General features: G+C 46.7%; 1 protein-coding gene across 1 annotated transcript; it reads left to right on the forward strand.

Moving 5' to 3' along the window:
* Nucleotides 1-2,144: 2,144 nt before the first annotated feature.
* Nucleotides 2,145-10,722, forward strand: LOC307078971 (uncharacterized protein; the record flags this gene model as incomplete). Its single annotated transcript, XM_079741012.1, is given in 7 exon segments — nt 2,145-2,173; nt 2,175-2,406; nt 6,567-6,717; nt 7,811-7,878; nt 8,131-8,240; nt 9,000-9,091; nt 9,740-10,722. Coding segments are annotated over 7 exon segments (1,371 nt in total). The 3' UTR covers nt 10,429-10,722.
* Between the last annotated feature and the right edge of the window lie 4,013 nt (nt 10,723-14,735).

Genomic DNA, 14,735 nt, shown 5'->3' on the forward strand with positions numbered 1-14,735 from the left:
TCTCTCTCCCCCTCTCCCCCCCCCCCCCCCCCCCCCCCCCCGAGCACCAGAGGAGACGGCACGTTAGAGGTCTCCTCCCAGGCCGTTCCCACGGTGACCATATGAAACATGTCCATCCCACGGAGGGGCTGCAGATGCTGTCGCTGGGCGGGGCCACACCCAGCCTCCCTGGGGTGACGCAACCAGCCAGCCGGCCAGGAGAGAGGAGAGAGGAGGGGGAGGAGAGGAGAAAGGGGGGGAAAAGGAGAGGGGGAGGGAGGAGAGGGGAGAGAGGAGGGGGGAGAGAGGAGGGGAGGAGAGGAGAAAGGGGGGGAAAGGAAAGGAGAGAGGAGGGGAGGAGAGGAGAAAGGGGGGGAAAAGGAGAGGGGGAGGGAGGAGAGGGGAGAGAGGAGGGGGGAGAGAGGAGGGGAGGAGAGGAGAAAGGGGGGGAAAGGAAAGGAGAGAGGAGGGGAGGAGAGGAGAAAGGGGGGAAAAGTAGAGGAGGAGGGAGGGGAGGAGGAGGAGAGAGGAGGGGAGGAGAGAAGAATGGGGGGAAAGGAGAGGGGAGGAGAGAGGAGGAGAGGAGAAAGGGGGGGAAGGAGAGGAGGAGAGAGGGGAGGAGGAGGAGAGAGGAGAGGAAAGGAGAGAGGAGAGGGGATAGGACAGAGGAGAGGAGAGAAGGAGAGAGGGCCCCGCCCAGCAGCCGGCCAGATGTTTTCATCTCACTGTTGATTCTTATTTCACTTTGTTCGTGCTTTGGCAACACCGATGTACGTTTCCTGTCACACTCTTTGAGAGAGAGAGAGAGAGGGAGAGAGACACAGACACACAGAGAAAGAATTACAGGTAGTAGACAGGGATTCAAACTACAGACTGGTGGCTCCTGTCCTCCTCCATAAGGCCTGTGCCAGACTGGATCAGGCCGGTTCAGCTGTCCATCTGGGGGGGGGGGGTTGGAGCAGGCGACGCCCCGAGAACCTGGTTCACTGTGTAGCATTAGCATCGTAGCATTGTGCTGTGATGGGAGAGAGATTGACACTCCGTCGTGTTGTCTTCCAAGGACCGGACAACCCTGCATGAGGGAGGGGTCAAAGGTCACACCAACGGGCCATGACCCCCCCCCCCCCCCCCCACACACACACACACACACACACACACACATGGCTGTAAAACCTGGTTGATCCGAGCCAGGCCTGTAGCAGAACACTGCTGCACTGCTCACGGGCACTGCGGTGCAGCAGAGGGTATCAGGGTTCGAGATCAGGATGACATCATCACGGAGCATGTGCAGAGGATACAAGTCCTATAGGGGAGACACAAACGCACACGCACACACACAACACACACACACACACACACACACACACACACACACAAACACACAGGCTCAAACAGTCCCACCCAGTAACAGAGAAACACTCAGTCCAGCTCATCTGCTAGCGATTAGCAGGCAGTGACAGCAGAATCACATGGGCTGGGTCTGCATACTATCTACATGATGTATGGAGAGGGGAGAGGGCTGCAATGTGACTGATGTCCCAGTATGACAGACTGGGAGGAACTACCTTGCACAACTTCTCCTCCTCTCCTCTCCTTCTACACCTCTTCTTGTACTCCTCTTCTCTGCTTCTAGCACTCTCTTCATCTCCTCCTGTCTTCTCTTCTCCTCCTCTTCTCCTCTCCACTCCCCTAGGTTTGGAGTGCTACTTGTTCAAATCACACACGCGCACACACACAGACACACACACTTTATCTAGGGAGGTCGGTAGAAATGAATGAACAAACTGGGAGGGAGAGGGGGGGGGAGACAAGAGAGAGGGGGAGGGAGAGAGAGAGAGGGAGAGAGAGAGAGAGGGGGGGGAGAGAGAGAGGGGGGAGAGAGAGAGAGTAAAAGAGGGTGGGGGGGGGCGTACCAGTCAGCGCAGTGTTTGTAATGTGAACTGTTCTCCCTGTGTGTGTGTGTGTGTGTGTCTGTGTGTGTGTGGGTGTGTGTGTCTGTGTGTGTGTGTGTGTGTGGAGGGGAGGACCAGCTCTCAGCAGTCGAGAGTCATATCTGCTGAGAGTCGGGACGGAGCAGACGTACAGATGGACCATTCATAACAACTGCAGCAACCACAACAACTGCAGGACTACAATATAAACACCTGGAGAATACACTTCCCATCATGCAACACTCACACAGCAGCATGGAGATCGACACATAGCTCCCAGAAGAGGACCCGGGCGGCGGGCTACGGGCCATGCGGGAGACACGGCCATGGTCTCTATCCGCCGGAGGGAGTCTGTTTCTTGGCAGGGATTCTACTGTGGGCCCTGGTGGCGCCAGGGGCCTGCGGTCTGACGGCCGAAATGGAAGACACCATTGTGGAGCTACACAACTTCTACAGAGGACAGGTGTTCCCCACGGCAACCGCGATGATGCCCCTGGTAACACACACACACACACACACACAACAATATAGAAACACACAAACAACCATATAGACACACACAGAGACACACTCATTTACACACACAGACACACACACACACACAACCATAAAACACACACAACACACATGCAACCATATAGAAACACACAAAGAAACATTTAGACACACACACAGACACACACATTTAGACACAAACACAATCATAACCTCACACCCAAACACACACACACACACACACATACACACGCAACCATATAGACCCACATACAGACACATTTAGACACACAAACACACACAACCATTTAGACGCACACACACACAAACACACACAATCATATAGACACACACACACACATGCAACCATATAGACAAACACACAGACACATTTAGAAACACACACACACACACACACACAACCATTTTGACACACACACACACACACAAACACAAACACAACCATTTAGACACACACACACACACACACACACACACACAACCATTTAGACACACACAATCACACACACACACACACACACACACACACACACACACGCACACACACAAACAAACAAATATAGACACACACACACACACACAAACAAATATAGACACACACACACCCTCCCTACACTTATAGAAGCACAAGTGTTCTATGTAGGACATCAGGAGTAATGTTTCAGGGGCAATATATTTTCCATATGTGACGCAGCTGAAGTGAAAGGGGTGTGGAAGTGTGAATATACTCGCAGGAATGACATTCAGAGAAAAATGTATTCACTATTCCTGTTCAGTTATATTTAATATTTATCATCAAGGTTATATATTTTATAGATTCACTATTCCTGTTCAGTTACATTTAATATTTATCATCCAGGTTATATATTTAATAGATTCACTATTCCTGTTCAGTTACATTTAATATTTATCATCCAGGTTATATATTTTATAGATTCACTATTCCTGTTCAGTTACATTTAATATTTATCATCCAGGTTATATATTTAATAGATTCACTATTCCTGTTAAGATATATTTCATATTTATCATCCAGGTTATATATATTATAGATTAAATATTCCTGTTCAGTTCTACATCATCCAGATTATGTATTAAAGGATGAGAGTTGTAAAGAAAGAGCAGAAAAGAGCCAAACTTTGAAATTAAACATCCGAGAAAACGTCCACTCCCTCCTCCCTCCCTCCCTCTCTCTGTTCCCTTCCTCCTCCTTCCTCCTTCCTCCTCCCTCCAACCCCCCCCCCCTCCCTCCCTCTCTGTTTCTCCCCCTTGACATGATGTGCTGCATTTCATACACCTGTGATTGACAAGCACAGAGATAGATCCCAGAACCAATCAGGGAAGAGATGCCGTGCTTGGTCAGAAATGAGCCGAAGTGGTCTAAACTGGATGGTTCCACACAGAGTCAGTCTCCAGAAGCAGCCTGAACACCTTCAACAGGCATTCAGACTGAAGGGGGGGGGGCGCGGAGGGGGAGGGAGAGGGAGAGTTGGAGAGAACAGCTTTGACGTCATGCAACATGTTGATTCCTCGTCTAGGATGGAATTCAGATCACATCATCAGATTCACATCATCTTTTCTCTCTCTCTCTCTCGTCTTTCTCTCTCTCTCCCCCTCTCTCTCGCCCCATCTCTAATCAAATGTAACCTGCTGAAAAGTTTTTTGGTTTTTTTGTGTATTAGGGTGTGTGTGTGTGTGTGTGTGTGTGTGTGTGTGTGTGTGTGTGCGTGTGTGCGTGTGTGTGTGTGTGTGTGCGTGTGTGTGTGTGTGTGTCAGGGCTGTATGTCAGTGTTTTGCTTCTGCTGGAGCATGGAGAGGAGGAGAAGGAGGAGGAAGCTGAACTCTGTAAGGCTAGCAGGTAGCCCGTGGTTTGATAGCTGTGTGCTGAGGCTAGTTGTGTACGCGAGGCAGGTTGAAGTCAGGTCAACCGTTAGCCTGAAGCTAAGATCTGGGGCTTAGTTTGTTAAATATCTCTCTTCCTGTACCGCTGAACAAAAATCAATGTTACAAACACTAAGGCACATACACACACACACACACACACACACACAGGAGGAGGAGGAGAAGAGGTTAATGAATGTATGTCTTTCATCATCACTCACTCTGTCTCCCTGGTGATTGTCAATCGGGGGAGAATCGCCAAGGCAACATGACGGCCTCAGTGGTACCTGGTCATGTGATCTGGTCATGTGAACTGGTCATGTGATCTGGACATGTGAACTGGTCATGTGATCTGGACATGTGAGGTGGTAAAATCTCATGTTTTTTCTCTGGTGAGAGGAGGAGAATTCAGCTGAACAACATCACAGAGGGAGGGGGTGAGAGAGAGAGAGGGAGGGGAGAGAGATACAGGGGTAGAGAGAGAGAAAGAGAAAGGGAGAGAGAGGGAGGGAGAGAGAGGGAGGGGAGAGAGATACAGGGGGGAGAGAGAGAGAAAGAGAGAGGGAGAGAGAGGGAGGGAGAGAGAGGGAGGGGAGATGGAGAGAGGGAGGGGGAGAGAGAGGTAGAGAGAGAGAGGGAGGTGGGAGAGAGAGGGAGTGGGAGAGAGGAAGAGGGAGGGGGAGAGAGGTTTGGAATACAAACTGTCCTGTACAAGGGAGAGAGAGAGGGAATACAAAAGGAATAAGGGAGCATGTGAGAGATTCGGTTTGTGTGTGTGTGTGTGTGTGTGTGTGTGTGTGTGTGTGTGTGTGTGTGTGTGTGTGTGTGTGTGTGTGTGTGTGTGTGTGTCTCCTGTTGGTCAACATGCGGTCAGAGGGACAGAACCCCTAACTCTGTCCAGATGTTAGGGAGAGAGAGAGAGAGAGAGAGAGAGAGAGACAGAGAGAAAGAGAGAGAGAGAGAGAGAGAGAGAGAGACACACACACACAGAGACAGAGAGACAGAGAGAGACAGAGAGAGTGGAATGTAGGGATACCAGACTATTGTTTGCTCAGAGTCACGGGTAGCTGAACGCACACACCCTCACACACATGGTTCAATATAAAACACAGAGTCAGGGCTATATGGTACGCTACATGGTATCCTAGCAACCAGGACTTTCAAAATTCCTCCAACATTTCAGAAAAAACCTGAACAAACACATATGACTTACATTGTGTGTGTGTGTGTGTGTGTGTGTGTGTGTGTGTGTGTGTGTATGTGTGTGTGTGTGACGTGTTTGTGTATGTGTGTGTGTGGGGGTGTGTGTGCGTGTGTGTGTGTGTGTGTGACATGTGTGTGTGTGTGCGCTCAGGGATCATCTGAACAGGAAATTGATCCCGCTGAAAAGGAAACAGCTCAGTCAGTCTGGTGAGGTCCCACTGGTGCTAGGGTCAAAGGTCACCGCTGGGGTCTTATCAGAGGCTGGTGATATTGTAGGACTGATCTTCGTTGTTCTCTTCTGTCTGTCTGTATGTCAAAAATCCTAACTATAATCAGATCTATAATCAGATTTATATATCTCTGATCAGATCTATAATCTGACCTTTAATCGGATTTATATATCTATAATCATATCTATAATCGTATCTATAATCAGATCTTTATATCTATAATCTGATTTATAATTAGATTATATATCTGTAAATCTATGATCTTATCTATAATAATATCTATAGATCTATAATCAGGTCTATAATCAGATCTAAATATATAGATCTATATCTATAAAGCGGCCCATCCTCTCTTACATTCATGTCCTGAATGACACATCAACTCCAAACAGGAGGGGGAGAGAGAAAGGAGGGAGGTAGGAAGGGAGAGAGATGGAGGGGAGGAGAGAGAGGAGGAGAGAGAGGAAGGGAGAGAGGACAGGAAGCGAGAGAAGGGAGAGAAAGGAAAGGAGAGAGGAGAGGAGGAGAGAGAGGAAGGGAGAGAGGAGAGGAGGAGAGAGAGATGTATGCTAGCTAAAATACCACAGGTCAGAGGATTGGCGGAGGAGGGATAAGGCTGGGTTCAGGATGAATCATGCAGTTCTTTTGTTACATGAGTACATTACAACCCTGACGACAGACTGTCAGACTGTGATCAGTATACCCAGCCCACCCGTACGTATACATGTACATACTGGATATTAACGAACATACATGCTGACGCTGTGATTCTGGTTTTGTGTGTGTGTGTGTTTGTGTGCGTGTGCACGCACCTGTGTTCGTGTAGAAGTGGGACCCCAGCCTGCAGGTGCTAGCTGGGGGCTACGTGGCGCAGTGCACCTGGCAGCACAACCCCCTGCTGACCGACACCGGCGAGAACCTGTTTGTCACCGAGGGAACGCTGGACATCCAGGTGGCCCTGGAGCAGTGGTTTATGGGTAAGCACCGGACGCTCCATGGTTGCTAGGTGACTAGCCTGTTAGCTCGCTGGTTGCTAGGTGAATTTCCTGGTCGCTAGGGGATTGCTAGGTGAGTACCCTGGTCGCTAGGTGGTTGCTAGGTGAGTTCCCTGGTCGCTAGGTGGTTGCTAGGTGAGTTCCCTGGTCACTGGGTGGTTGCTAGGTGAGTTCCCTGGTCGCTAGGTGGTTGCTAGGTGAGTTCCCTGGTCGCTAGGTGGTGGCTGGGTGAGTTCCCTGGTCGATAGTTGGTTGCTAGGTGGTTGCTAGGTGAGTACCATGGCCACTAGGTGGTTGCTAGGTGAGTTCCCTGGTTGCTAGGTGGTTGCTAGGTGAGTACCATGGCCACTAGGTGGTTGCTAGGTGAGTTCCCTGTTTGCTTGTTGGTTGCTAGGTGAGTTCTGGGTCCTTTCGGCCATCTTAAAGAAAATGGATAAACCACAGTGAGTTTGCCGCCACCTAGAGGCTTACATGCAGCAAGACACACAGCTGCAGTTGCTCCTCTAGTCTATTTCATTTTCTTTTAAATATAAGGTGTTTTACTGTTGATCTATTGTTCATTTTTTGGGATGTACATTGAAACAACTCATAGTCTAATATCACAGAGATTCACATGTTTACATTATCTTTACATTAGCTTGTGGTTATTCTAACTATTTAATAAGATTGAATCTAGAATGCCAGCCGAGGTGAAACTAGTTCTAGTTAAGGCTGGCTTCAGTAGCAGTTGTAGTTAAAGTTAGCTCCATGGCTAGCCCCAGAAACAGGTAGATGTAGTTAAAGCTAGCTATAAGGCTATCTCCAGCCACAGGTATCTGTAGTTAAAGTTAGCTCTAATGCTAGCACCAGACACAAGTAGCTGAAATTAAGGCTAGCTCTAAGGCAAGCTCCAGCGAGAGATAGCTGTAGTTAAAGTTAGATTTAAGGCTAGCTCCAGCCACAGGTAGCTGTGTTTGGAGCTTGTTTGGTCTAGCCCAGCATAGGAGGAAGCAGGTTAGTTTGGTGCCTTTGAAGTCATGCAATGAGTAAAGTGGTTCATTCTGGTCTTTCTGATTGTTCATTCTGATTGTTTCAGAACATCTCAACTACAACTATAACAACAACAGCTGCCCAGAGGATAAGATGTGTGGACACTACACACAGGTGAACACACACCAACAGTGTTTGTTTATATGTAAACCAATATATTTACATATATATATATATCTTTTATCATTATAGTTATATTTTTGAAGGTATAAATATATGTTTAGGTTTTATAGGATGTTATAAATATATATATATATATATATATATATATGTATATGCTCCTCTAAATGCCTGTATGTAAATCTGTGTTTGCTTGTGTGCGTGCGTGCGTGCGTGCGTGCGTGTGTGTGCGTGCGTGTGTACCAGATGGTGTGGGCTGACTCCCACAGGGTGGGCTGTGAGCTGCACTCCTGTGATGTCATGCAGGGTCTGGAGATAGGCCCCTCCCAGTTCCTGGTCTGCAACTACTACCCTGCGTGAGTATGAGTATTACAGTACTAGTAGTACAGTACTACCACTACAGTACTACCTCTACAGCACTACTACTACTAGAGTACTACTACAGTACTACCACTACAGTAATACCACTACAGTAATACCACTACAGTACTACCGCTACAGTACTACCACTACATTACTACTGCAGTACTACTACTACAGTACTACCACTACTACAGTACTACTACAGTACTACTACTACAGTATTACCACTACAGTATAACCTCTACAGCACTACTACTACTAGAGTACTACTACAGTACTACTGCAGTACTACTACTACAGTACTACCACTACAGTACTACTACTACAGTACTACCAGTACTACCACTACAGCACTACTAATACAGTACTACCACTACAGTACTAATACTACTACTTCTACTACACTAATACCACTACAGTACTAATACTACAGTATTACCACCACTACAGTACTACTACAGTACTACCACTAAAGCACTACTACAGTACTACTACAGTACTACCACTACTACAGTACTACCACTACAGTACTAATACTACAGTACTACTACTACCGCTGCTGTAATACTGATACAGTACTACTGCTACAATGCTATTACTACAGTACTACTACAACAGTATGTGTGTGTGTGTGTGTGTGTGTGTGTGTGTTTATGTGTGTGTGTGTGTACGTGTATGTGTGTGTGTGTGTGTGTGTGGGTGTATGTGTGTGTGTGTGTGCCTGTGTGCCCGTGTGTACGTGTGTGTATCAGGGGTAACTATGATGACCAGAAGCCCTATGAGGAGGGAGACTGGTGCTCCAGATGTCCTGAAGACCTCCAGAAGTGTGAGAACCATATGTGTGGTAAGAACCCAACGCGCTATAGAACCCAACGCTCTATAGAACCCAACGCTCTGTAGAACCCAACGCTCTGTAGAACCCAACGCTCTGTAGAACCCAACACTCTGTAGAACCCAACGCGCTGTAGAACCCAACGCTCTATAGAACCCAACGCTCTATAGAACCCAACGCTCTATAGAACCCAACGCTCTTTAGAACCAATCAGGATGGAGAGGAGACAGACTCAGCTCAAAGGTTCTGGGTACGATTCCCAATGGCCTACGTCTACCTGCAGCCCTCGTAGAGCAAGGTGACCCCTGCAGAACACGTCTCTCTATCTCATCTAGCTCTGTATCGATATATGACTCTATTTATCTCTGTATAGATATATATGAGTAGACTCTATCTTATCTATCTCTGTATAGAGATATGAGTAAGGTCTATCTTATCTATCTCTGTATAGATATATATGACTAGACTCGATCTATCTCTGTATAGATATATATATGAGTTATATATATGAGTAGACTCTATTTATCTCTTTATATATATATGAGTAGACTATATCTAATCCATCTCTGTATAGATATATATGAGTAGACTATCTATCTCTGTATAGATATATATGAGTAGATAGAGACTGGGTCATCAACGTCTGTCTCCCCATTGCAGTGCCTGACGTGGAGGAGGAAGAGGAGGACGATGAAACTCCTACCCCCTTTACTATGTATCCTGGCATTTTTTTGTTTACTGAAACCTCGCCCCCACCGCTATCACAAGACACGCCCCCATCGCCATCGGAAGACACGCCATCGGAAGACACGCCATCGGAAGACACGCCATCGGAAGACACGCCATCGGAAGACACGCCATCAGAAGACACGCCATCGGAAGACACGCCATCGGAAGACACGCCATCGGAAGACACGCCATCAGAAGACACGCCATCGGAAGACACGCCATCAGAAGACACGCCATCGGAAGACACACCCCCAGAGTCCGACTCATCCCCAGAAAACGTGGAGCTGCCTGCTCACCTGGCAGAGGAGGAGTCAGTAGAGGAGGTGCCGGAGGAGGAGGAGGAGCAGGAAGACAAGGAACAGAAAGAGGAGGAGCCTAAAGAGGAGGAGCCAAAGGAGGAGGAGCCGAAAGAGGAGGAGACAGTAGAGGAGGCGCAGAAGGAGGCGGAGAAGAATGAGGCTAAGCAGAAGGAGCAGCCGAAACAAACAAAGCTGCTGATAGAGAGAAAATGGGAGAAGACTAGAGAGGCTCCATCATCAGGAGGTAGAGGTACTTCCTGCTGCCCATATGACAACTTCCTCTTGCTATGTCTTGTCGGGGCGCTAGTATTGAGGCTATGAGGAGAGGAGAGGAGAGGAGAGGAGAGGAGAGGGGAGAGGAAAGTAGTTGAATAAATCAGTGTAGTTTAATGAATAATTAAAAAAGACAGGAATAAGAAATGTCTGATGTGTTTTATAACTTTCAATTTCTATACTTTGATACATTTATTTTTAAAAGTGTTCATATAAAAACGAAAACAGTATGTTCTTAAGGTTAAACTGCTGAAGAAGTGTGTGTGATTTGAGCTCTCATCATGATCCCATGGGCCTTGTTTACCAAGCAGCCATCATGGTAACTCAGTCTCACCCAGCTAGTTTAGAAACAAGATGGCTTCCATGTCAATCACTCTGCACTGCAATAGAGACGACAAACCTGCCAGTCTCCCTATACCAGGAGCCAGGAGCTAAACTGGAAGTTAACTAGGCGCTAAACTCGAAGTTAACTGGAAGAAAAACTAGTAGTTAAACTGGGAGTTAAACTGGAAATTATAGAAAATGAACTGGAAGTTAAACGAGGACCTAAACTTAGAGATTAACTTTAGTTAAAGTTATAGATCACATGCTAAAATCATATACTAAAAGAGACACACACACATACACACACGCACGCACACTCACTCACAGACACACAGACACAAACACACAAACACACACACACACACACACACATAGACACATACACATATACATACACACAGACAACCACACACACACATTAAATTCAATAAAAATAAATTCAGTCTTTATTTCTTAAAAATTTCATCAAACATTAAGTTAACAACCAGATAGAATTCCGGTCGAAAATGACTTCTAGAATCTAACTTTCTTGTTATTCTGCCTTGATAATGATTGGCTGAGTGTTAATCTGTCTTGATAATGATAGGCTGAATGTTAATCTGTCCGACGGTGATTGGCTGAATGTTATTCTGTCTTGATAATGATAGGCTGAATGTTAATCTGTTTGATGGTGATTGGCTGAATGTGTGTGTGAATAAAGACCAACCTGTGTCAACAGTCTGATATGTTGGTCTTTGAATTTAATTAGAACGCTACTAATATTTATATAAATATATTATATACATATGTATGTATATATGCAGACAAGTTTATATAAATCAATTATAAATATACGTACACACAAAAACATACAAAACACACACACGCACACAGACATGCACACACAAGTTAATATATTAATATATATATATGTATATATACATACATGCATTATGCATGCATACCTATATATATACAAACGTGTTTGAAGAATTATGTGTGTATTTATTTAATGAATTAAAGACAATGTATTTTTATTCTCAGTGCATTAAGGAGGTATTAAGGTGAAATGAAATGACGTAGAGAGAGAGGATGAAAGCGAGAGGGGTAGAGAGAGGGTGAATAGGTGAGAAAGAGAGAGAGATGAAGAAAAGACATTAGCCTGGGCTAATCACATTTTTGACCCGCCCCTTCAAGCTCAATGATTGGCCGGCTGAGGCAGAGCTGTTGTTGGTGGGGAGGAGAGAGAGAGAGAGAGAGAGAGAGAGAGAGAGAGAGAGAGAGAGAGAGAGAGAGAGAGAGAGAGAGAGAGAGAGAGAGAGAGAGAGAGAGAGAGATAGGAGGGTCTGTCGAGGGGATGTATGTGTGGTCGAGACTCTGCTGTGGTCAGAAGATCCGGAGCACACAGAGAGATAGACAGCATGTACACATTCTCCTCGCACCGCAGCATCATGGGAGATGGAGTCTGCTTGGTGGAAGTGAGCAGGCAGCATGGGCGCTGTAGTTTGTTTTGCAGAGAGCAGATGGAGCTATGTGAAGACAGAAGGAGCTAACCAGCTAACCAGCTAACAACCAACTATCCATCTCTCTAGCTCTGTCTCTGTCTATCCTCTGCTCTCTGCCTCGTCTCCATCCCCACTGCCCTCTCTCCTCCTCCCTCCTCCTCTCCACATCTCTAGTTCCCTCTCTCTCTCTCTCTCTCTCTCTCTCTCTCTCTCTCTCTCTCTCTCTCTCTCTCTCTCTCTATCTCCTACTTCTCTCTCCCTCTCTCTCTCTCCCCCCCTTCCCTCTCCCTCTCTCCCTCTCTCTCTCTCTGAGGAAGCCATGGGTTGTCCTCTCTCTCGGAAAGAGGTGAGTTTGTCTGCATGTTAAAAGAAGAGAGAAAGAGAGAGAGAGAGAGAGAGAGAGAGAGGGAGAGAGAGAGAGAGAGAGACAGAGAGAGAGAGACAGAGAGAGACAGGGAGTGAGAGAGAGAGGACCAGCAACAAAGATGTGATGTTCTCGAGGACGACCTGCTAATACGCACGCTCACATATAAATATATACAAACAAACCAACACACACACACACACACACACACACACACTCACACACATACACACACACACACACACACACTAACCTAGATACATTCTGCAGCCCTCAGAAACTGTAGAAAGGCTCAGATGACCGTAGGCTATTAGCACTCTGTGTGTGTGTGTTTGTGTGTGTGTACGTACGTATTTGTGTGTGTGTTTGTGTACGTATGTGTATGTGTGTGTTTTTGTGTGTGTGTACGTATGTGTATGTGTGTGTACGTGTGTGTGTGTATGTATGTGTGTGTGTATGTGTGTGTGTGTGTGTGTGTGTGTGTGTGTGTGTGTGTGTGTGTGTGTGTGTGTGTGTGTGTGTGTGTGTGTCTGCAGGGACAACCTCCAGCAGACTAACTCGTACTCATACTGACAAAGTACTAACAGTACCACAGTACAGACAGAGTACCATAGTATCAAAGCACTACCAGAATTTCACAGTACTACCATAGTACTACAGTACTACCAGAGTACCACAGTACTAAGAGTATCCCAGTACTCAGAGTGGTACTGGGACACAGAACAAGATGTGAGGCCACTTGATCTCCCATCAGTACCATCTACGAGGAAGAGATGGGAATGGAGAGGAAGAGAGACAGTGCCCCGAAGAGAGAGAGACAGTGAAGGGGAGAGAGAAGTGAATGGAGAGGAAGAGAGACAGTGCCCCAGAGAGAGAGACAGTGAAGGGGAGAAAGAGAAGAGAGGAAGAGAGAAAGTGCTCTGAGGAGAAAGAGAGAGACAGTGAAGGGGAGAGAGAGCAGAGAGGAAGAGAGATAGTGCCCCGAAGAGAGAGAGAGAGAGACATTGAAGGGGAGAGAGAGGAGAGGAGAAGAGCGACAGCGATAAAGAGAGAGTGAGCGACGTCTAGGAAGATCTGTCTAACTGCGTTACGTCAAAATGGGATCGCACATCTCTGTACTGTTCTGCCTGCATGCATACACACATACACAAACATACATACACATACATACATGCAGGCATGCAGGCATGTATGTATGTATATGTGTATTTGTGTGTGTGTGTGTGTGTGTGTGTGTGTGTGTGTTAATGTATGTTTGTTGGTGTATGTGTCTGTGTGTGTGGATGTCTGTGCATGTGTGTGTGCGTGCGTTTGTGTGTGTGTGTGTATGTCTGTGTGCGCGTGTGTGTGTTTTGTATGTTTTTGTGTGTACGTATGTGTATGTGTGTGTGTGTGTATATGTGTATGTGTGGGTGCTTGCGTGTGTATGTGTATGTGTCTCTGTGTGTGTATGTGTATGTGTCTCTGTATGTGTGTATGCGCGTCTGTCTGTTTGTGTGTGCCCCTGGCCAGGCAGTCAGGGGGTAAAAGTATAGCACAGAGTTTACAGGCTGACCTATATACAGCATGCTATGCTATGGCTATCAGCTACAATCATAAAGCATGCTAGCACTAACATCTCCTTCTCAAACAGCATGCAAACACAAACACACCTACTTACACTAACGCTATCAGCTACTATCATACTGCATCCTAACATAGTGCCTCTCATGCAGCATGCTAACGGTAACACCTACATTCATACTGCATGCTAACACTACAGCTAACCCCTACTCTCATGCCCATGCCAATGCTTCTGCTAAAATCCACTCTAATACCACATGCTAACGCTAACCCCTACTCACATGCCCATACTAATGCTTCCGCTAACATCTACTTTCATACTGAATGCTAATGCTAACACCTGCTCTCACGCCACACCTGCTCTGTAAGACTGAGTTTGGCTCGGTGACAAGTCGTCATGGTTATGACCTCTATGAGTCAGTTCACATCAGGATCCTAACGGTCCATATTTCCAGGCCAAAGGTCAAGACCCCACCCATCACCGGCACAGGGAGGAGCTTCACTTTGTGGATGAGTACGGTCAGCCAATCGCAGTGCAGGTGGATGACAGGAGGGGGCGTGGCCACAGGAAGAGGCACGCCGACTACACAGCGGACAGACAGTGGGACGCCCTGAGAGCC

This window comes from Pollachius pollachius (assembly GCF_949987615.1).
Source record: "Pollachius pollachius genome assembly, chromosome: 8".
Classification (NCBI taxonomy): Eukaryota; Metazoa; Chordata; class Actinopteri; order Gadiformes; family Gadidae; genus Pollachius; species Pollachius pollachius.